The sequence below is a fragment of the Zychaea mexicana genome (assembly GCF_025766255.1).
Source record: "Zychaea mexicana strain RSA 1403 chromosome Unknown BDB00scaffold_63, whole genome shotgun sequence".
NCBI classification, from domain to species: Eukaryota; Fungi; Mucoromycota; class Mucoromycetes; order Mucorales; family Lichtheimiaceae; genus Zychaea; species Zychaea mexicana.
Window position 1 is genome coordinate 100753 of NW_026516726.1, and position 22079 is coordinate 122831.

General features: G+C 43.1%; 8 protein-coding genes across 8 annotated transcripts; 4 read left to right on the forward strand and 4 right to left on the reverse strand.

Moving 5' to 3' along the window:
* Nucleotides 1–134: 134 nt before the first annotated feature.
* BDB00DRAFT_834904 (uncharacterized protein) lies at nt 135–1302 on the reverse strand. The gene is made up of 2 exons (XM_053124357.1): nt 569–1302; nt 135–496 (listed from the first exon to the last, which is right to left on the reverse strand). The coding sequence occupies exons 1-2, from the start codon at nt 1188–1190 to the stop codon at nt 333–335; spliced, it is 786 nt and encodes a 261-aa protein (XP_052977299.1). The 5' UTR covers nt 1191–1302; the 3' UTR covers nt 135–332.
* BDB00DRAFT_834906 (uncharacterized protein) lies at nt 1292–3089 on the forward strand. The gene is made up of 3 exons (XM_053124358.1): nt 1292–1572; nt 1668–2673; nt 2737–3089. The coding sequence occupies exons 1-3, from the start codon at nt 1352–1354 to the stop codon at nt 3004–3006; spliced, it is 1497 nt and encodes a 498-aa protein (XP_052977300.1). The 5' UTR covers nt 1292–1351; the 3' UTR covers nt 3007–3089.
* On the reverse strand, nt 3090–4529 carry BDB00DRAFT_834907 (uncharacterized protein). Its single transcript, XM_053124359.1, has one exon. It carries the CDS (start codon nt 4333–4335, stop codon nt 3343–3345), a length of 993 nt encoding a protein of 330 aa, XP_052977301.1. The 5' UTR covers nt 4336–4529; the 3' UTR covers nt 3090–3342.
* A 2717-nt stretch (nt 4530–7246) lies between these two features.
* On the forward strand, nt 7247–7927 carry BDB00DRAFT_789835 (uncharacterized protein; the record flags this gene model as incomplete). The annotated part of the gene is made up of 1 exon (XM_053120906.1): nt 7247–7927. The coding sequence occupies one exon, from the start codon at nt 7247–7249 to the stop codon at nt 7925–7927; it is 681 nt and encodes a 226-aa protein (XP_052977302.1).
* Nucleotides 7928–11122: 3195 nt separating this feature from the next.
* Nucleotides 11123–11419, forward strand: BDB00DRAFT_517390 (uncharacterized protein). Its single transcript, XM_053117694.1, has one exon. The coding sequence runs from the start codon at nt 11154–11156 to the stop codon at nt 11382–11384; it is 231 nt and encodes a 76-aa protein (XP_052977303.1). The 5' UTR covers nt 11123–11153; the 3' UTR covers nt 11385–11419.
* Nucleotides 11420–18339: 6920 nt separating this feature from the next.
* Nucleotides 18340–19624, forward strand: BDB00DRAFT_834924 (peroxisomal membrane anchor protein conserved region-domain-containing protein). Its single transcript, XM_053124360.1, has 3 exons — nt 18340–18710; nt 18767–18961; nt 19059–19624. The coding sequence occupies exons 1-3, from the start codon at nt 18399–18401 to the stop codon at nt 19581–19583; spliced, it is 1032 nt and encodes a 343-aa protein (XP_052977304.1). The 5' UTR covers nt 18340–18398; the 3' UTR covers nt 19584–19624.
* BDB00DRAFT_834925 (uncharacterized protein) lies at nt 19625–20496 on the reverse strand. The gene is made up of 3 exons (XM_053124361.1): nt 20195–20496; nt 20054–20127; nt 19625–19988 (listed from the first exon to the last, which is right to left on the reverse strand). The coding sequence occupies exons 1-3, from the start codon at nt 20436–20438 to the stop codon at nt 19641–19643; spliced, it is 666 nt and encodes a 221-aa protein (XP_052977305.1). The 5' UTR covers nt 20439–20496; the 3' UTR covers nt 19625–19640.
* Nucleotides 20497–21773, reverse strand: BDB00DRAFT_834929 (phosphatidylethanolamine-binding protein). Its single transcript, XM_053124362.1, has 3 exons — nt 21220–21773; nt 20703–21120; nt 20497–20630 (listed from the first exon to the last, which is right to left on the reverse strand). The coding sequence occupies exons 1-3, from the start codon at nt 21442–21444 to the stop codon at nt 20560–20562; spliced, it is 714 nt and encodes a 237-aa protein (XP_052977306.1). The 5' UTR covers nt 21445–21773; the 3' UTR covers nt 20497–20559.
* Between the last annotated feature and the right edge of the window lie 306 nt (nt 21774–22079).

Sequence of the window (22079 nt, forward strand, 5' to 3'; positions counted from 1 at the left end):
CTGTTCGACTTATAAACATATCAATGGTATCAATGGAACTTTGGCCAGACATTGAAGATTGCTGCTGTAGATGATACATAGCACATTGAGAGTGTAAACATATAATCTTTTAAGCAACAAGGAGTACATTACACCTGATTCATTGCTATTTGGATGGTCCTATCATACCGTTCGTTTCAATAAATTCTGATAAATTCAAGTTATCATTGACTTTCAATGTCGCATATTGTATCAAAGCATAGTTTATTGCTTATCAAGTACGGATGTCCAGGGTGGTTCGAAGAAGATGTTAAACAAAGGGTATATAATGGCAAATATCTACACAAAAGATTCTATAATCCGGATTTCTTGACCTTTTTGACCTTTCTTCCACCCTTTTTCTGGAAATCTCGCCAGCTGTTTACCCGCTGGTCTCGCGTTGCTTCCCATTGCTTTTGTTCGTCACGTTGTCGCTTTCGGCTATTTGCCTCCTCTTCAGCTTTACGTGCCTCCTTACCTGTATACCAATATTATTTGTAAGCACATACACGTACAATCAATCATTCGTGATAAAGTGGCTTGACTCTACCTTCTGCCTCCATCTCCTTCTTCAATTGTCGTCGTCGACGTAGTTCCATTTCGATCAGGATTTCCTTCACCTTGGCTCTGACTGCCTGCTGTCCATTCTGCGTCTTTAAGAACGGGTATTGTTGTGAATCCACGCTTGTGGCCGATTCAATCACTGTCTTTTTTCTTGTGGATGTTGACCCTGCTACTGCTGATCCATCTTTATCTGCTCCTTCTTCTTGATCTTCTTCTTTACCGTCATCATTCTGCTGTTGTTGTTGCTTGGGATCGGTTGTCGAAGCAACGACCTGAGTCTTGACTTTATAACCATTGTCACGCAACGCTTCCACTTTGGCTTCCTCAATTACCGAAAGCAAAAACTTGACTTTGGTGTCATCGTTGAGCTCTGATTCTGCCTTTTTCAACATTGAGAACGCTTCTTCAGCACGATCGTGCTTGACTTTGTCTGGGTGGATCATTAAACTCTTTTTCCGGTACTGCATCTTGATTTGTTTCGCTTCGAGTTTGCCGTATGGTAGTTCGAGAATCGAGAACGGATCCAGTTTGAAGCATTGTAAAACGCGTTCGATCTCGAGTTGTTTCTCTGATTGTGAAAAGTAGCGTTCAAGGTCTTGATCGGCCATAGTTTCAACAGGGCGTTGTTTTGGATTGTTTATGAGAGAGAGAGAGAATAGAAAGGCGTGTGCAGTGTGTGCGAGCAGTTTAAATTAGGAGAGAGTCGGCTTTTCAAGCTTTGATAGTGTTTTTTAATCCCTCTCTCCACCTCCCACCCCACTTTGCATTCATGCGCATTGCTTTAGAAACCGTCGATCCGTTGCCACGGTATAAATGCTGGTTTTTGTTTGAGGAAAACGACGACAGTACGGTCGGCGATCTTCAAAAGGCGCTGAATCGAGAGTTTGAACTTGCAAAAAAAAGCTCTCACATTAAGCTTTTGGCAGGCGGATTTGAGTATTTGCCACGTTTTAAAGTGAAGAACTACATTATGGACAACGATCTCGTCATGTAAAACATTGCCACTCTTTTTCTATCGACTCACATTATTCGTTGCACTTTTTTTTGAATGAGAGATGTGCTTACAACTGTGCTCTCATATATAGCGTTGCAAGTGCAAAAGAAGAGGCAGCGCCTGTCAAAATCCAGCAAGAAGAGCGCGTCGTTGTTGCTCCGGTGGTGAAAGATAAAAAGGATAAGAAAAAGAAAAAGCAAGACAGAAAACGCGCAGAAGAAGAAAAGAAACGGATCGAGGAGGAGAACAAGAAAAAGAAACGTGTCGAAAAGAAAAATGATGAAGCAGCAACAAAGAAACGGAAGCGAGATGAAACTGTGGATAACCACGCCGGTAATGATCAAGCAGCACCTACCACATCAGAAGGAGAACCTGCACGAAAATTGACACCCACACAACGACGAAACTTACGCAAAAAAGCTATTCGTGAACGCAGAAGATTGGAGCAGCAGCAACAACAACAACAACAACAACAACAACAGCAATCTAATGAGGATAATGAGCCACCAACACAGCTCTCATCACGCAAAGAAAACCAACAACAACAACAACAATTGGGATCCAGCAATTCTACTACTACGCCGTCTACCCGGTTATTAAAGCAAAACAAGAACAAAAAGGCCAACTTTCTAAAGGAGATCGGCAAGAAGAAACAGTCGCATGTTCATTTTGACGACGATGACGAAGATATTAAAGAGAACCAGCAGGATCTAGAACAACAATTAACAGAGTATGGAGAAACGGAACCACAGTCCAACCAAGATACCCGGCAGCAAAATGCACACGGCTCTGCAATTGTCACATGGATAGAAGCCGATGACAGATATGACGGCCCAACGAGAAGCAAGGACAATTATCCTATTCACAATGTGGGTGATCACTTTTACGCCGATGCGTCGTCGTCATCATCGTCGTCGTCGTCGTCATCGTCGCCTTCTTCTACTTCTCCAGCAACAACTGCTGCGACTACAAACCGTCGATCCAATAAAAAAGCACAAAAAGAGCAAGTGGTACCAAAACCTGACTATGATAGTTTGCCAGCAGTAAGCTTTTCAGGTCCTGCTTTCCCAGCAGTTAATGATATTTTGGGCATCAAGGTAAATACTCTGGCCTTATGTTACTGCCAAATACAATACTCAGAACAGTCTGTTTCCCAATAGCTGCTCGAAATGTCAGCATCGTACACTCCCGAGATATCTGACTGGAAACAAGTCAAAGTGCTAGAGTTCGATCAAGAACAAGGCATGCTAAATGTTGAATTTCAACCCGGATTCCTGCTTAAGGAACAGCAGGGTAAATTTACCTTACGCGAGAATGATTCTGGAAATCAAGAAGACGAGGAGGACGAGGAAGAAGAAGTTGAACAGTATTTGGAAGACCAGACAATGCAGCTGACGCAAGTGGACGTGGTCGATATGCGTAGGCTGTAGAGAAGTCAACAGCAATTGCTGTTTTTTTTACACAAAATAAACGATCATGTTTTGTACGATAAAAACAATAAAATTATAATGGCACTAGTAATGAAATAATAAGAGAGGATTAAGGAGATGGAGTAGCCCCAAAACAGCAATTAAATTAGTGGAATAATAAACAATAAGGTATAGTCGTGAGTGTGCGGGTTGGAAAGATAATAAAAAAAAAGGGAAAGAAAAGACACTTGGTAGAAATGGAAGAGGAATGAAGAATGATTGATATACTATCTAAATGATAACTACGCAAACAAATGGAGAGGCAAAAACAAAAGAAAGAGTGGATTCGCTAAGAGTTCAAGCAGTAACCGCCTTGTTGGTCGCATCATATTCGATGCGCTTGTTTGGATTGACAGTGGACGACGACGATGCCGGATTCCACTGCAACCAAGAGGACAACATGGCGAGCTTGATACGGAAGGACATTGGTAAGAACGACGACGATTGCTTTTCAGCGGGCGGCTGGCGGACAGGCCACGACTGGATCGCAGAGACTTGCTGTTTGACGCCGACCACACGACTTTCGAGCATGACCTCATACAATGTCAGTTGCCAGGCACCTCCAATTTCAACCTGGATCGTCTCCTTGGCCATATCACGCATACTCTTCAGTGTCTGTTTCGGCATGGGTCGCAATACGTTGTACGCCAGATCAATCCGATCCATGGGCCGGATATCAAACGCGGCACACTGACTCTTCATCTTGTGTTCGATGCGTTTCGCCAACTGTGCGTAGGCCGGGTCGACACGGAACCGCATCGTCAAGGCCCTCGACGGTCTTTCTGTGATTTCATAGCCGCAAAAGGACGGCGGCGGTAGCTGTGTTGCTGTCGCGTCGAGTTCTTGGTTGACAACCGATATAAACTCGTCCACGGCATGCCATTTGGCCAAGAACTCTTGGCCCCGCTCAATATGCACTCGTCCCAAGACTGACACATGGGGTGAGGCATTGTGCGCTTGATTCGGTCCAAATTTTGAAAATGATTGCTCTTGGAATGTCTCCAGTGAGGTTTGGAATTCCGTGCCCTTGCACGGTTCCAAATATAAAGCGAGCGATCGTCGTGCTTCTCGTAGTCGGTGGGGAGCTGGGGTGCCCGAATCTGCAGTCAGGTGGAATGGATTGAGCTTAAATTCGGTAAAGTCGGGTACCCCGGATGAGTTGGCCGAGCATGTCGATGTAGCCGTCGTGCTCACACTACTTGCAAGCCCACTGCTGCCAGTGACAGGTGTGCTAATGGCTGAATTCAAATCTACAGCCTGTTGTTGTTGTTGGTCTTGAGTAGTAGCCATAGTCGGTCAATAGTGTGTTTGTAGTATGTTGAAAGAAAAATAAAAGAGCGAAAGATTGAAACCAAAAAAAAGAAGAAGAAGAAAGTAAAGGGAAAAAAGAGGGACTATCCACTATATAAAAGGAGAGGAGATCTGGAAGAGGAAGGGAGTTGCGGTGCGTAACAGTGAAGTAGTGGGAAGCAGCAGTGTGTGGATGATGTGCAAAAAAGCAAGAAAAATGTGTCAAACATCATGATGATTATATTTGTGTGTCACCATGTCCAATCCAAGTGACATTATTGAGCGCTGTATAACCAAACCCAGGACCCATCACACAGACGTTTTTGTACTCTCTTCATAAGACAAAATAAAAAGTAGTACACCCGTTCTCCTTGAAATCAAGGGGAAAACAGCAGCAGCCAGCAGTATAGCAGTAGTAGGTATGTTGAAGTGGTAGTTACTACTAAGTACACGCCCGCGTTGTTCTTTCTTGAAGTACAACACACACTTCGTCTCATTAACAAAGCCTTGGATAGTAGACCTCCTCTGCCCTGTTCTTTCCCTCGTGCATTGCCTTTCTTTTGCTTGCCAGATCCGACAGCGGGGTTGCTTTAACAGGCCGAGAGGGGGGAAGGTGCAAAATAAGGGAATGTGAGTGAGGATGCGCGTGTATATCATGTATGATAGCACCTAGTACTAACATAGCAGTTTAGTATCAGCAGTGCAAGTTTATCATTACTACGCATACCGTATATCACACAACTGCACAAGCCTTCTTATGCAGGCAATTGTTGTCGCTATGATACATATTCAAGTTCCACTTCCGGGCGGTGGTTGATAATGCACACAACAAGCATCGTTACGCTAGAATTAATAAATAACACTATCACGACGGTTCCGGTGTATCTTTAATCTTGCCTCGGTGTTTGTTATTCATGCCTATCAAAAATGATAAACAGCAGCATCACCACACGTGCCTTCGCGTGATCTCGTCAACAACGGAAAACGAATAGAGTAGATGGTTCCGTGTGTTGCTACTTGTAAATTGACGGTATTCACAGTGACAAAAGTCACCCAACATTCAATCAGATGATGGCGGTCTGTGTGGCACCTTCTTTTATGGGGAGGGGGAGCATAGGTGCTTCTAAGGAGAGGATGCCATGCGTGCTAATTGAAGCATGAACTGTGAGATTGGCAGATATCAATGTACGTACGTATATTACATCGATAATGTAGGGTGTTGCCAGTTCCTCTCACATTGCTGTATTGCAGCCTGACATGATATCAGATGGTTGTAGGTTTAATAATCATGATGATGGTGATGCGCCTTTGTTTGCTTCATTAAATTTCTTTTCGACATAACAACGAACGGGAAACCATATATATGAATACAAGGCTCTATTTATATCTGTTATGATACAATAACTACACTTTGAGGTAAATATGTATATAACTGCCGACTATTGTTATGCTACTGTAAGCTGCTTTCAAACTGCAAGGTGGCGTCAAAGCCCAAAAATGGGCATACGGTACGCAGCAAGCAAATAATACGAGGAAAAGAACTTGTTTCCAAACGTTTTCTTAAAAAAAAATCTTTACGAACGCCATTGTGCTACCCCAGAAAATCAGAGAGGGCGTTGTGCTTCGCGGCATATAGGCATTCATGGAGCAACAGGAAGGGGTCAAGAAAGAAATGCAAGTTGCGCATCGTTCTTTTCCGATTATCACGCTAGCAAGACTGCTGTCGCTACGGCTACTGATGGCTGTTGTCTTGAGCTCAGGGGTAAGCAGGGAAAATCGGCAATAATTAGCGATATAAGGTGGTAGTAGCGACGATGAGCAAGACATGCCAACAATGATAATAAATGCAAATCATCATCGCCAATATGTAGCAAGTCCGGCGCGGGACAACACTGCGTTTTATGGGCTACGTCTATGTACGAAAAAAGAAACTTCTATTGTTTTGTACAGCACTATGCAATAGAGTCATTGTGTCGATACATTATATAAAAGTCGTGTAGAAACAGATGCTTTACCGGCGATAGTGGAGGAATTTAATTTGTTTTCGCAAAAGGTTAAATATCCACTAAAAGTGGTCAAGCCTCTTCTCATTCAAATATGGTAATCACAAGAACGCATACAGGCCCCCGCCCCTTAACGCGTCTATCACTTTTGTTGCTAAGCAGCCAAACCCACCTGAGACGACGTTTTTTTTTTTTGACTGATCCGCTAGAATGAACATTAGACCAGCAGTGCTTAACACACGCAGCACAAACACCAATTCACAAGCAAATACAGATGTGCAGCGTAAACCTGGTATCACACAGAAGAACAATATACACAAATAACGCAACAACAAAAAAAAGAAGGTTTATGCCTTGGATTAGAAAGGGGGCGCGGTGGACGGGGAGAAAGTTTCATACAGGTTTTCCGCGGTAAAAAGCTCTTTGAACTTGCCCCTTGACAAATCTTTTCGGATATGCACCATGATCAGTGGTCCCTCTCACTCTCTCTCTTTGACTTTGCGTGCTGCTGCTTCTCTGTCGAAAAGAGAATGAATGAAGAAGGGGATGGATGTATAACAAACCTTGTATAAAAAGGCCGACCGTGTTTGTTTGTCTCTTTTCTCTTTCTACTCTACTCTATTCCTGCTGTTAACACAGGCAAAGGCTCCCTTTCTACAGTATTGCTTTCTTCCCAATACATCTCCTACATACAAAACGACAGCCATTAGCTGGGAAACAGTTATTACAAAAAGCGAAATTCATATCATCCCAGCTTTGAAGGTCGACTGTCTGTTTACAACCATAACAGCCCCACCTTTGTAATACTCTTTTCTTCACAATTGTTGTATATTAAGCACGCCTGTTTTCTTCCTCCTCCACCTACCTTTTCTCTCCTCATCAATCCTGTTGTGTACTCTAAACCAAACATGACTTTCGGCCATCACTACGTTTATCTCTTTATCCTTGCGGTGTCTACTACAATGACAAGTCTTATGACCGATGCCATGCCGTTGATAGGACCCGAACAGCAGCAAGTGATCCGATCATCACCACCACCATCATCGTCCCAGGCCGCAGCCGCAGCATCCCTCCTAAATCAAGTACTCTCTACCGACAGCGATGAGGACGCGTACTTTGGTCCCTCATGGATGACCGATGAAGGTGAAGATGAAGAAGGATACGATGATGACCAATCAGACATGAGTGACGACGACGAAGACGCAGACGATGGAGTCGACTATGGATTTATCTTTAGTATCTTTGGCAGTGATGAGAGCAGCAGTAAGACCGAGGCAACGTCAACATCATCAGCAGCTTCTGTCGTTGTCGAGCAACAGCAGCAAACTACTTTCACTGCAAAGAAGGATTACAGCAGCAATAAGAGCGATAATAGTGATGACGATGATGCAGTACACCAAGCACTTCTCATGGTATCGTCTTCGGATATTGATGACAATGTCATCGAAATGGCAATTTTGGCCCGCACACGACAGATCTTTAGGTCTCGTCAGCATCGCCGTATTACCATGTCTTCTGTCCGTTCGTTCACGGTGGATCGAGAGGATGGTGAGGAGGAAGAAGAACTCGATTACTTGTCAGATACATAAATCATGAGGCGGGTATTCCACTTGTAAATCCACCTCCACCCCATTACCCCGTAATCATGTCTTCTGTTGTTTACTTCCAATTGTATAGTTTGTATATATTTCCCTTCTTCGCACATACTTTAATGTGCAGCAGATTTCCTCTGTTAATCTTACTAAGAGAGAATACTTTGTTTTGACAATAAAATATACTCTTTCTTCTTTTCGTGTAATAAATTCAGCGTCATGTACAATTCGATCGATGATACTGTAACAATTTCTTTAATTGATCACGACGAGCGGATGCTGATGGATAGATGATCCGAGCTTTTTACTATATAAATGTTAATATGGTTTCAAATCTTTTACGCCCCCTTTATTGTAACAGCCCTCACTAACTCGGATTTGCAGAATTAAGTCAAATAACTGGTTTATCGTTTTATACTACCCCGGTTCTGGACCACATAGACTGCTGTCAACAGTAAGAAATTCATATCGTCTTTCTCTTCTTTTGGCGTGTGCCACTATTAGACACAAGTACGCAGAAAGGTTCGAGTCGCATTGTTACTTCTCCACTAGTGTATACATATAACCAAAAAGTAGGTTCAAGGAGAAATGTTACTCGGCCTGCTGTGCTGCTGTTGCTGGTGGATCGTATGATGTACTAAGTAAGGAAAGAGAAGGAGGTCAAACATGTACAATAACGCTTATTGATGAGGGTGCTTGCTATGTACTGCATATGAGCAAATTATGATAGATGTACGATCGTTGCTCGACCACCCCACCTTTCTCCGTTATTCTTGCTCTATATGAATGCATATACGGTGTACAATACATCAGTTTCAAATATCACAATTTATAATCAGCAGTGTATAGTTTCCCTATTCGGCGAGCCGGTGCCACAATTTCCATATTATACATTAAGCGCAAGCTGTCAAGCCATTACAACTAGTCACAATTTTATCCTTCTTCCTACGTATGTCGCCTCACACCACCCCAAATGCACAATGCTGATGACCGGAGTACATATTGAACTACAGTGAAGTTCCGTGTCATGCACCCATCATTCACTCATACCTCTTACGCAGTATTTCTTTCACCTTACTTTTTTCTACGCAGTTGTTTACTTGATAAGTATATAGTAATATTGTAAAGTGTAATAGATTATCTGCTAATGGATATTGGGAACAATAATAAGCAAGTTCTTTTTAGATGTGTATGTAGCCACCGTGATAACATCCGATTGGCCAAGGATTTGATTTCGTTTGCTCATCTTGCATTATAGCTTCATGCATATGAGATAATTTGACGACATAATACTGCAGCAATAGCAACAAGAGCACAATTGACGTTGTGATACGCTCCTGTATTTTATTATTATGATGTGTACTGTACATTGGATGTACACATCACAACGTACTACCCGTATTATGTACATATTCACTGATTACTATTATTAATGATGTGAGCTAATGAACCATAGTGATCGGTAAAGAGCTTTACTCGTATAAGTAGCTGGTCTTGGAATCTCTAGAGCTCATTAAGATGATTGTTTACTACATTCCCCTAACTAGAAATATAGATATATTCTTTAATTCTCCCAAGTGCAGGTATTAAGGATTACATACTCTTTGTCGTTATTTTGGTGGATAGGTACACAGTACTCGCTTCAGTGATTCAACAGGAAATATGTAGACATCTTCACTTTCAAGTGATCTCTCTCTTTCTTTGCCCGTCATAACCATCCGGCGATACGTTAGGAGTATTCCGAGTTCATGTGCTAGCACGCCAGAGGCGAGCTAAAAAAAAGTGTTTCTCCACTTTTTTCTGCTTTTGCCTTCGCTGAAGGTCATAGCAATGAAGAATCCATAAGAAAAGAAAGAAGTGGTTCTTTTAGCGCTGCCTATTATTTTTTAATCAAGAATTACTTGACTTCAACTTCTGATGTTTTTCAGCTTTAACCAGTGGATCGAACTGCATTAGCTCAAGTACATGTAAAACTGTGTATGTAGCTATTAAGCATGTTTTTTTCGGGGATCTTATTCAGGATGTATATGCTTATAACTTTCGTTTCTTTATTCTTGTCACGCAAACTGGCAATCGAACGATCCTGATGCTTTTTGGTTTTTTGTTGTAAAGTGCTCCAACCTCTAGTCTAGTGTTTTATACAAAAGTATGTTGTATATAGTCTAGCAGTTACTCTGCGTACTGCCTCGCCTGTCTCTCTTTACACTCTGCCAGGGAACTAAAGACGCTTCCATATAGGTCATATGACAGTCGGCCGACTGCGTCACCGCAAATTACTAAATCCAACGTTAAAGCTATGTTGCAGTTACCCAGCATAACTTACGCGTTGCAAACTTTTGCTGTCGCACTTTGTAGCTATTGCTGTTGTAAAGACATTTTCACGTGCTTGAGTGCTCACAAGGAAATAGCTACGTTGAGACATATGTTGGCTAGGATACCGCACTCATCGAGCATAGAATAAGAAGACTATGCTAGCATGTGGAATAATACGCTCAGACATACAACATTGCAGGGTTGCAACAATTCAGTCAGTAAGATACTGGAATATATTTACATTATAAAAATCGAAACAGATTATTAGTACAGTAGGAATTATACATGTGCTAGCGATCTTCTACACCTGAGTGGGGAGCAGTAGCAGCAGTACTCCTCTGAAATACAGTATACGGCTTCAAATGAATATCTATGAGCTTATAGTGAGATGGCTATATAATAGAGAAAAAGATATTCAAGTTATATTGTAATTGTTGTCTCGTTCCAAAACTCATATGGAGGTACGAAGGAATGCAAGAAAATCAGGGGCTAGCAAGGCGAGTGCCACAATCAAAGCAAGAGCAACAGTGGCATGTAAGCGTTATGATACTTGAGCGTTCGACCTGCGCGAGTACGGGTAATGACAAATGCTTCTATACGAGTACGACATCATCAGCATGTAGTAATGATGGAACGAGGATTCGGTGGGTGTCTGGCCTATATTTCTCCGGACGTCCCTTCTTGCCACCGCTATCGTGTTTGAGCTGCCGTTTCATATACACCCACAAGAGGTGGAGTGCGAAGCTGAAGTGGGCGATTGTTTTTGATGTACATAGGAGATCCGGAGACGGCGGGGCAGCGTGTTGATAAAGACAGCGTAAAGAAGTAGACTCAGGATCGAGCTTGTAGAACACCACCGTAAAGTTGCTGGTGACGCGACCCCGACTTGTTTCTTTACTTTCTAAAAATAATGACAACAACCAAGGTCTACACTGTTGCTCAGCTACCGTCATTACCACGTGAGATTCAGTATAAAGTTTTCGAGGGTTTGTCATTTGATGATTGCTTGAAATGCAGCCAACTGTCCAGAGCATGGCGATCGGCAGTGCTCAATTGGCAAGGAATGTGGAAGTGTCTACGGCTGCACGAAAATTTCAGATACTTTGAGATCCATTGCGATCGTATTGGAAGGTCAGCATAGTATCGACGTAGACGCTTATTGGGGCAAAACCAGACTCTGGATCAAACTAGTCAGCTTTTTAAATAAGCAATCAACTGGGGTATGTCAACGTAAAAATAGAGCTTCTTTGCAGTAGGCCAGCTTTGAAAACAACAGCTTTGATAACAACAGCTTTTTACATGTATAATATAGCAACGTTGAAAGTCGATATTTTGACAAAAGACACCGCGTTGATGTTCCTCAACACGTGCGGTAACACGCTTTCATACTTGCACATTTCCTTGGATTTATTACGAAGAGGTGAAATTGCGACGAGTGTTGGCCCAGACATGTTCGTCCAGAGATGTCCCAACTTGGCGAAACTGTCGTTCTTTGGACCCATTTTAAGATGTCTGCTCGCTACCAAGTGTCTGTTATATTATACATTTAGGTCATAATCTCAATTAGTTGCATTTGTAGGTCGACGTAACCGGGTGGAGACCTAGCACTGCGTTGATGAACACCAAGCACCAGCATCTTACCGATTCGACGCTCGTTATCTCCAATATTCACGGTGATATGGATATCGTATCATTTCTTAAAGCTGCGCCGAAGCTCAAGTACCTGGCCGTAGCAAATAACATCGCGCACACAGCCTCCAATCCCTCGTTTCCGACGGAACTGCAGCAATATTGTCCAGACCTAGCTACTATTGTCATCTCAAGTAGTCGTAACAGCGATATATGTTTGTGCGATTTTCTAGAATTTCACGACGAATACAAACCAAAAGTACGCCATGTAACCAATCCAGGAGCGGAAGACCTTGTGCTCCATGATTCTGCAAGCGTAGATCGGGAAACAGCCGTTCTGTTTCGACATCTACTTTACAGTGTGCGCAATAAGATCCAGTTCCTCGACATTGCAGGCTCCGCTCTGTTTGAACCTCGTTTGCAACAACTTGATCTGGCTGTTCCCCGTCTAATCGAGTATACATTTCCATCATTGACTCGTCTGGACCTCCGTCGTGTAAACACAACAGGCCCCTCGAATGAATTACGCAACCTGATCACCTTACTTTCACCAAAGCTGACGTCTCTATCATTGGACGATTGTTGCTTTGTTGACGACGACTTTCTTTGGCACTTGGCGATCATGTTACGGGCTTACGCGAGTTCATGCTAGTTAACTGCAACTGGTTCAGTAGCAATGCTTTGGTGCAATTCTTGGAGATGGCGGCAAAACCTGAACGTAGTTTGCAGAAGGTCGGATTTTGTTCGATCATGGAAGGTCTTGATCGGCACGTTCTCCACACCATCGCAACATTAAATACATGTGTCATTGACGATTTGACTATAAAACGTTGCGGGAATCTAACGGTTGAGGACTTTGAAGCGTTTGCTCACGCTATGCATGCTCAAGACAACAACAGGAGTTGTCGGATGAAAAACATGGATTTGAAAATTAATGTCCTATACCCACCTTTATATTGCAGGAGCAATAGTGGCAAATTGCTTCTTAAATTGCTGGACTCCAAGGCGGATGCATGGAAAGTGGAATTTTATAATCCGGGCCCGTTTGCTCATGAGTATCCAAATCAGCTGTTTACACATAGCATCTACAGAAAGCGCGAGCAAAGAAAACTGTTATAATAAAGGAACCAGAAAGGGTCCCACAAAAATTTATCCATGTTGGTCTGCGTTTTAGTTACGTTATTCAGATATTACTATATAATAGCCAGACACAGGATATTATTTTTCTGTGCTCACGTTGGTCCGTGAAATATCTTGGCCTTAATAGATGCAACAGCAGCAACAGTTGCTACATCTGCTGCTCATAATGGTATAGCTGAGTGATCCATCATTATGGAAGACTAGTTGACCTACGCAATGAGCATGCGGTCGCTTTCTTTGGTACTATGTATCAGTAAAGAGTATAAAAGAACAACGGAAATTGGCAACCTGCCCCCAAGAAGAGTTATGTGATTGGTTAATTGATGGTTGTTGTTGTAATCAAGAAACACCCACAGCGCAGTCACCATCAGGGTATTTTCATCACGCTCACAGACATTGCCCATTGATTAACATGGAGCAGTGGATAGAGTATCAGACTGCGTGAAAAGAGACAATGTAGCACCACATAGTAGGCGGTTCTTAGTCTTCCTAATATGTGAGCTAGAAGAAGAAGATTACTTCAGTCAGCCTTCCTACAGTAGTGCCTTCTTTTTTAGGCTTTATTCCGTCGCTTTTACAACATGGCGACGAAATGTGGGGTTTACCGCTGCTGGTGCTGCTGTTACTAGAATATCTCATAGGCGTTGCTGTTTACTTGTTCAAGACATAGCACGCATCCAAGTGCCATGCTGGATCCACACCCCCGTTGTATTCTGTTTGTAATTCGCAGGATCCTGTGTCATTCGAATGTAGATATTAGTTTTGTAGCGTGACCATGGTAGGACAATCAATATTGCATCGGCGAAACGCCTTGGATACAGTCATGCACCGAAGGATGTCACCAAAAGAGAGCTCGTTTAGGATCACGGTGAGCACATCGGAAGGTTGTACTTTCATCATATTCTTACGCTTTTCAAGCATATGGTGAGCTTCATTGGAGAGGTAGATTAATGTGTCTGTCAGCACCGTTATTCAGAACCCTGCGCATATCGCTATTGCTTTCTTGAATCTCTGTTGTCTGATCAAAAATACGTGCGGCGATACCATATGTCCTCAAATAGCCGGGGAAGTAGTCGACAAAGAATAAGGCTGTACACCTTTTCGACTTTGCCCTGTTGCGCGTATGGTTCGAGGCGGACTGTCAGGAACTACACTAAATATCTGTGTAGCTGAGCGAGTGCTGAGGTAGATTCATGAACTTCTGTCGCGAGATTGCGTGCTTGGAGGGTTTCGCTTTGATTTATGCAAAGTGTCTTCCAGTGAAGCCAGCGTTGACAACTCGGTCGCAGAGTCCATGTAGGGATCATGAGTTGTGACGAATCCACCAGTACGCCGTTGGCAAGTACATTGTCTTGGGCAACAGCGAGAACAGGCCATACTATTATATCAACGACTTTTAGCTGTCACTTATGCCTCCGTTGCCATCGCAAACGTCTATTACATCAAAGCGACAAAAGGTCGCGCGATACACGCTATTAAAAAAATGTAAAGGTTACAGATGGAAGAGTTATTTAATTTTTTTTAAGAGTGTAAGAAAATTAACAAAGGTGAAAAAAGTGTCTAGCTGAAGAAAAAGAAGAAGGCATTGGCAGTTCTCTCGTCTATTAGTTTGACAATAAACGAGAAAGTAGGAGGTTGAGAAAAGGCACAAAGCACCTTTCAACCTCCATGTCCACCACAGCCTCAGTCCCAGCTCGAAGCTGGAACCTACACCGCCAATCCTTCCAGCAAGCCTTTCGGCAAGCCTTCAGGAATGACACCAATGCCAATGCCTTTTCCGTCAATTCCTTATTCCCTCAGTCCCTCAAGCGTTATTTCAGGACTATCTGACAGACACACCATACTCCGGAGAGTACGGCACGTCCAGGCTATAACAGACACGCTTGTATCGTCCAAGGCGGGACCCGATCGTTCAGGATAGCCACTGAAGGTGATCGAGCTCTTCTTCGCGGGGCCGATGCGACTAATGGTCTCCCAAAATGAACAATAGACCTCGACGTAGCGCCCACCTTTGTGTCAAGCCAGGAGTCGAACCTGCAAACGTGCCCAGAAACACTACCGACACATACAAAAAGTTGGTGGACCTTTGAAAAAGGCCACTACGGTTATTCACAGCTAAAACACAGGTGTGAGCGTGTGTAAAGCAGCAGAAGCAGTGTTATAAAGGAATTTACCTGTGCTTGGCTTAAGGCCGCGTTTATGACGATTACGACTGCGCGAAATAGAAAAGCATGGAGATAATAAGGGAAAGAGAAGCGAAAAGGCAACTGAGCTGTGATAGCCGGACTTTATAACCATGGGAATTCTTGTCGATTCTGATTGGCCGCCGCTTGAACAGCAAACTTCTCAAAGCTGCCCCTTGTGATTTGGGTTGGTTTGCCCATAGTCGCATCCAAGGATGGGCGATACTGCTTCTGTTGGATATGCAGTTCTGCACCACTCCCTCTTTCAATGAAGATGGTGATGAAGTACGCCATGCGCATGTATGGATAAATAACAAATAGTAAATGCACGTTGTTTGCAGCTTCACGCGACAAACATGATGTGACATTTAAACAGGTCGATAAACAACCTCTCTTTTACTTTTCTCAGCTACACATCCACCAGCTTTTAAGATTACTACTGACAAGTACTGTATCATACTCATAAGCTCAAGTTTTAAATGGTAGTACAGACATCGACAGCGCGACGCTTCTTGTCTTGCCTTCTCGACATCCACCTTGCCACGAGTATGCAGCGACAGTTTAAGCTAATTATAATTCCCCCACATCGTTCTGCATCGAAACTCAAGCAGAAGTGCTCTCGGCTGAAACTACATTCCCACAATCACTGAAGCATAAAAGTTAAATGAAGCACAAATGTGCATATGTAAATTGTCACCGTACAGTGAACGCCGGCTGTATACAATTGTTCTGAATTTTAGCTAATGCAAACTCTTTCAGATAGAAGATCAAACCACTCTATATCATGATAATGGATTGTACTGATGTTTTGCGGCATGATAAGCGCTTTTTGAAAGAAGAGCTAGAGGAGCTTCTCCTATGATATCACTCCTTACTTTTTTAGAAGTATCATTGGTATCATCAATATGTAGTGTTTATTAGTTATGAGAGCAAGATATCGAAAATACAATAGTAGAGACTATTCTCTATGTCATGCTCTGTGTGTTTCGGTATGATTTGAGATCACTACTGTAGCTTATAGATACATAGACGTTACATTCTCAAATTCTATCGTTCTAAGCAGAATCTTGGCTTGCTATGATGTTTTTATTCAACTATAGACGTCCGACGGGCAGTGGTTTTCAATGAATAACAATACCGGCAGTTGTATGTATGCATCATAGAAATCGCTCTTGAAAGCCGTTCCTCGGCTCGTATTCAGTCTCCTTGGGAAGCATCTTTGCAGGCAGGTAAAACTGCAGCTAACTCAAGCAGAACCACTTGGATTCAATGAGATCGTATTAAATTAGCAATAATATGTTTAAAGTGATAAAGTAAACAGCAGGAGAGGCTTAACCAACGACAAACACTGTAAGAAAGATGTAGGTTGTGAAAGTAGGACTTTTTACTCAGGAATCTCTCCAGTAGTCTCTCCCTGCACGACCTGATCTTCGATTTCAAACTTGGCGTCACGTTGAAACCAGAGCTTGCAAGTATGTTTCGTGCCCTTTGCTTCGGTCCTTCGTGTACACCGGTCCGCAATAGTTTGGAAGTGAATTTTTGCTACTTTGGCTTTGTAAGCATCCCGTATCATGCATAATGCAATGACGCCAAACAACCCTGACACAAGCCGCGCATTTGCTTATAACTTACTTGAGAGCTGCAATCAAGGTCTCAATCGTACAGAGAGGACATCATAGAGCGTTTGTTAGAGACCGGTTTGCTCGACATAAAGTGTAGGTGTGGATAAAGAATAGACTTTGGAACGGACTTGGGCCACAAGTCATCTTTCCGCCCAGAATTCTCGTCGCATATCGAGCACACTCGTGTTTCGTTTTGCACAATGTTGTGAGTAAAGTCATTTGTTATTACTTCACATTGGAGAGAGAGGCGCAAAGACGTTAGAGAATGTGAAAGAGAGACTGCGTTACTTGGACGACGAGATCCTTGTGTAACTTAGACCCGTTCAATTGTTTTGCAGGATGACCTGTCGAAAGATATTGACAGTTTGCTGCATTTCTCCTTTCAACATACCCAGCGTAATATTGCATATGGGGACGAGGAAAAATCAATATTTACGGAAATCTAAATTTGAGCTCGATGACATGTAGTGATCTTCCGGCTACATAAAGCATAGTTGTTACAGGGCATCTTTCGCGCGGCAGGACAAAGCAGGCAGGCAGCTGACGAAGGGCGATTAAAATGTCAAGAATACATGCGTTTCCATTTCAGACGTGTGTTGTAATACTTGGATTACATTGAGATGATTAATAAGAGACAAAGCAGTCGAGCACTACGCATAATCTGATTGCTTCTTCCACCAATCACAGGGCATCCCTTTCCTTTCATGACTGAGATCACGATACCACACCGTGTAGCGAGCAGTGCTTTCGACACACAGACACACTAAATTCATATTCCGTTCCAAACAATAAAAAAGGATTATGATTGCTTCTTGGTCGATTCGCCTCTTCCCTTTACTATTCCTGCCATTATCCATTACGTAGTGGTTCACTGATACAAAAACGCTGTATATGGTTTCAATACTGCTCATTATGCTGTATATCCAAGGAATTGTTATTCTTGATTAAATTGCATGTGATTGCTACTAGCACATAAGACCAGGAGACTTGTATCATGATGGTTTTATCAATTAGTACAATGATTTTTGACAGTGTGATTAATTTTTCTGATGATGCATTATAGTCATATCTATATAATGTGTGTTAAGTCTTTGACCGACTCGTATAGGAAGCAAAATATATGATACTATGTGCTTTTATATAATTTCTGTCAAGTGGTGATATCTCTACGATGGTAAGATAGAATTACAGCTCGCGTAGTATTAATAGTTTAATTCCAACCATCTAGACCGTAATAATTGAACGTCGGTCCGGCAACAGTAGCGCCCGACGACCAAGTGATACTCTAAGAGTGGGATAGCTAAGATGGATGGGAAATTTGCTCTTGCTTTTTGCCATAAAACGATACCACAGTGTCCTGGCTGTCATTAACGTGCCTCAATAAAATCTATAGCCCAAATGCGGGTGAGTGATATGTGGGGAACCCCGCTATACATGCGGGCTTTCTTACACATACCATTTTAGTCAGCATGTGAAAATAAAGGAAATCGCTTGCACCAAGCATTAAACTTGTTTTTATACCCCCCACCCCCTTTCTTCTTTTTCTCCTCACAACGGCACACACACGTCAGATACAGCACTATGGTCGAAGAACCAAAAAACAACAGCAGTAACCAGCAGACAGCTTTGTCAAATACATCTCCTCCCAGCAGTAGTAGTTCTAACACCACCACCGCTGCTACTGCTACTGCACCAAACGATAGTAGTAGCGCACCATTAAACGAGCAACTTATAAAATCAGCAGTTTCTTTCCTGTCGTCGCCAAACGTCAAGTCTGCTGAAACAGTCAAAAAGGTTGCATTCTTACAAAAGAAGGGATTGAATCCTACTGAAATACAAGAGGCGTTCAAGCGAGTGGATGAAGCTGTTCCTTCTGTACCTGCGGGACCCACTGTAAGTCTTCCCTCGCTCTTCTTAAAGACGAATATCCATACTGATCAGTTTGATAGGCGAGCTCACCAGCAACAGCACCCTCTGCACCATTGATTCCCACACGTCCAGTATATCAGCAGCAGCAACCAAGTATCGTATACCAACCGCTACCACCAGCACCAGCAATGCCAATCCAGCGTCTTGTTGCCATTGCGCTTCTTTTCGGTGTGGGAACAGTTAGTGTGACAGCTGGTGTTGTAGGCATTGTCAAGGTAATGGCAGAGTTTCATTCATGTACTGGAAGATCGATTCTCACATATAAATCGTATAATTCTTTGGCGGTACTCATATTGTGATATGTATATGTAGCGCCTGTTGCTTCCGACATTCAATGCCGTTACTGCGTACCGAACTGGTCGGTATAAGCAACAAACGACAGTATTGGATAAATTAGGCGGTCAACTCGCTGGCAAAGATTCGGCTGATACTGACGATGCTATTGAGGAGGAGAAGGATTCAGTCAAAGACGTAAAGGCTGTGGTTGCTGATGCAAAGGATGACGAGAAGAAGAAAAAGAAAAAAAAGAAGGCGGAAAAGGTGGACGTGAGTGCACAACTTGCAGAAAAGCAGGCTGCATTGGCGGATCGGTTGGCATATATGGTCGCTCAAGCACAGGCACGGCACAAGGAAAGCAAGAACAATGTGGAACTATACACGGACTTTGGTACCTCGATTATGAATCTGCGCAATACCATCAATAAGCCCGAATATATGCATACCCCTTCCCTTTATTCTACATCAACACCAGCCGTCGGTATGGAAGCAACCAGCGGACTCAAGGGCGAAATCCGTTCTCTCAAGGGCATTCTCTTGAACCGACGACGATTCGATTAATACACACTTGAATTATGTACACTCTGTAATGACAATAAACTCCCTTTTTTTATTTTTTTATGATATCTGACCATGGGCTATACTCTTGCATTGGATAGGCTGACCGCCATCGTTCGTGGTTACCAATCTATAGCCCTTGTAGGTTGCAACCTTGTGTGCATCCGTTGCCAAAGACTGTGCGACGCTTTCAAAGATTTTTTGCTTTGGTTTCAATACTGGATCAGGTTCACCTGTTGGATGCTGCGATTCGACCTGTACGCGTTCGCCAATTTGACTAGTTGCAGAAGGTTCAAGTAACTCGACGGCTTTGGAATCCTTGTTCGATGCTGCCAATAGCATACCCGAGGATAGCACGCCTCTGAATCGAGACGGTTTCATGTTGCTCACGACGACAACGCGTTTGTTCTGTTTCCATCGATATGAGATTAGAGAAAAGTATGTATCGAACGCAAACAGTTTGCTATTATTACCAAGAGTGACTCTTTGGCCATATAGGGCGCTAGTCCGCTTACAATGGTCCGGGGCTCTTCCTCATTGACATTCACTATTACAAATAGTTAGCCATTGGTTACGCTGTCGTTTTCAAAGGATTTTGCTTTTGTATGAATCACCTTGCTCAATGAACAAGTGGTTGGCTTCGGGATGTTGTTCGACGCTGACGATCTGACCGACGCACAAGTTGACGCGATGGATTGGGTCATTTTCAGTAATGGTATTTGCGGTGCAAATTGTTGAAGAACCTTCTGGTCCAACATCAGTTGCAGCAGGGGTGTTGTATTGTCTGAAGACTGCAGCAGCACGCGAATAAGAAACAAGTCGTGTCCGAAAGCAAGAGTTGCATGGAAGACGCAGCATATTTTTATGGTACACAGGGGGAAGGGGGAGGGAAACGAAAGAAAATGTATTTAGAGATTGACAGCTTTTTTTTTGTATGTTCAAATGAGGAAAGATAAATCTAGCAAAATTATTATAATTTTTAAATATACACAGCTCTACGGATATAACGCTGTGGTTTTGGTGGTTTGCCATACACAGGTTCAGGAACGCCTATAGCAAGTAAATTCCCCACATGGTAGTTAGTAAAAGCATCACTGCATATCCAATGGAGGAAAGACTCACCCAAGATGTCGTTGTAGATACTGCTGACAGTCTCATCCCACACCTGGCGGAAGAAGGACACGCCACGGGGTTGGAGACCGTGTGTTTGTGCAAAAGCCTTGACATCAAAACCTTCACGCTTGTCAGCCTTGATGTCGACCTTGTCACTGCCTCCATTAGGTTGCTCATATGCAATCAGTGTGTAGCGGTGGTATTTGGTGCCCTTTTGCGGATGGGGAGGAACATAGTCCAGCACAGTGTCACCTCCAGCAACTGTTGTTTCCGTAGCAGATAATGGCACGTTTGTTATTAACCAATGGCAGTGTTGTTGATACGTTTTGTTGGCGACGTCAGGCGAATCGGGGTCTACGAGGAGAATTGTGTATAGTCGTTTGTCGGTATGGAAGTTGGTCACGTCGATCTTTGGTGCTTCAATGCTCTACAGAGGATTTTGCGTTTGTCATGTCAGGTATCTTTCCTCTCGGTTCAATCAATCTCTGACATATGCTCCGACTTGTTGAATGCATTTTGCTCTTACCTGCTCTGGCTTGGTGAATACACCGGGTTCCACAGCACCATCCTGTCCCTTCAACTGAATAGCGACTTCGACCGTAGGGACCAAGCCCAATGGAAGCAAGTCTGGAATGACGTTCATTTGGGTGACACGTTGTAACAATTGTTTGCGTGGTGCCTTTTCAAATTGCTTCTGACGCAAGTACCGGTACACAGGTCGTTCCATGTCCACTAAAATAAACGTACACATCCGTCAGTTTGATAGGATCCGTAAATAGGTGTGTGCGTGCGTATATATGCGTCGTCGTTGCTGTCGTTGTAATATATATATATATATATATATAGCAAGAGGTTCTTCTTACAGTTGCTGTTTGAGAAGTTGCGTCGAACTTCGGAATCGTTTAATTCAGACTTGACTTGCAAATCAAACTTGAGTGCGTTCAAAGCCGAGAGTTGTGCTGCTTGCGTTGGTTCACTGCCTATACACATGAATACCCGGGAAGGTTGTCAACATTCGTTTTGTGAAACAATACAAAATAGGGGAAGCGAATGATTACCCTTCTTGACACGGGTTATTTCTTTGTCGACTCGTTCGAGCATCTTTAATCGTTCTTTTCTGTCGACTTGAATAAGGTTTAATGCTTCTTCGTAAGCAGTACCATGACCTTTGTGTTGTTCCGTTGACGCGTGCCGAGTGGCCTAATACATGATATTTCAAAGTGTCAAATCGTGTCCAAGGTAATGAGTTTGTCTGTTTGGTGAAGGGAAGAGAGGGAGACGTTGTGGTATATGTATGTTTGGTAGATTCCAATTCCCTTACAGAGGCCAGTCTCGAGGACATGGAACGCATGCCCTGATTTGTAGCTGCTCGCTTTGCCCACGCGC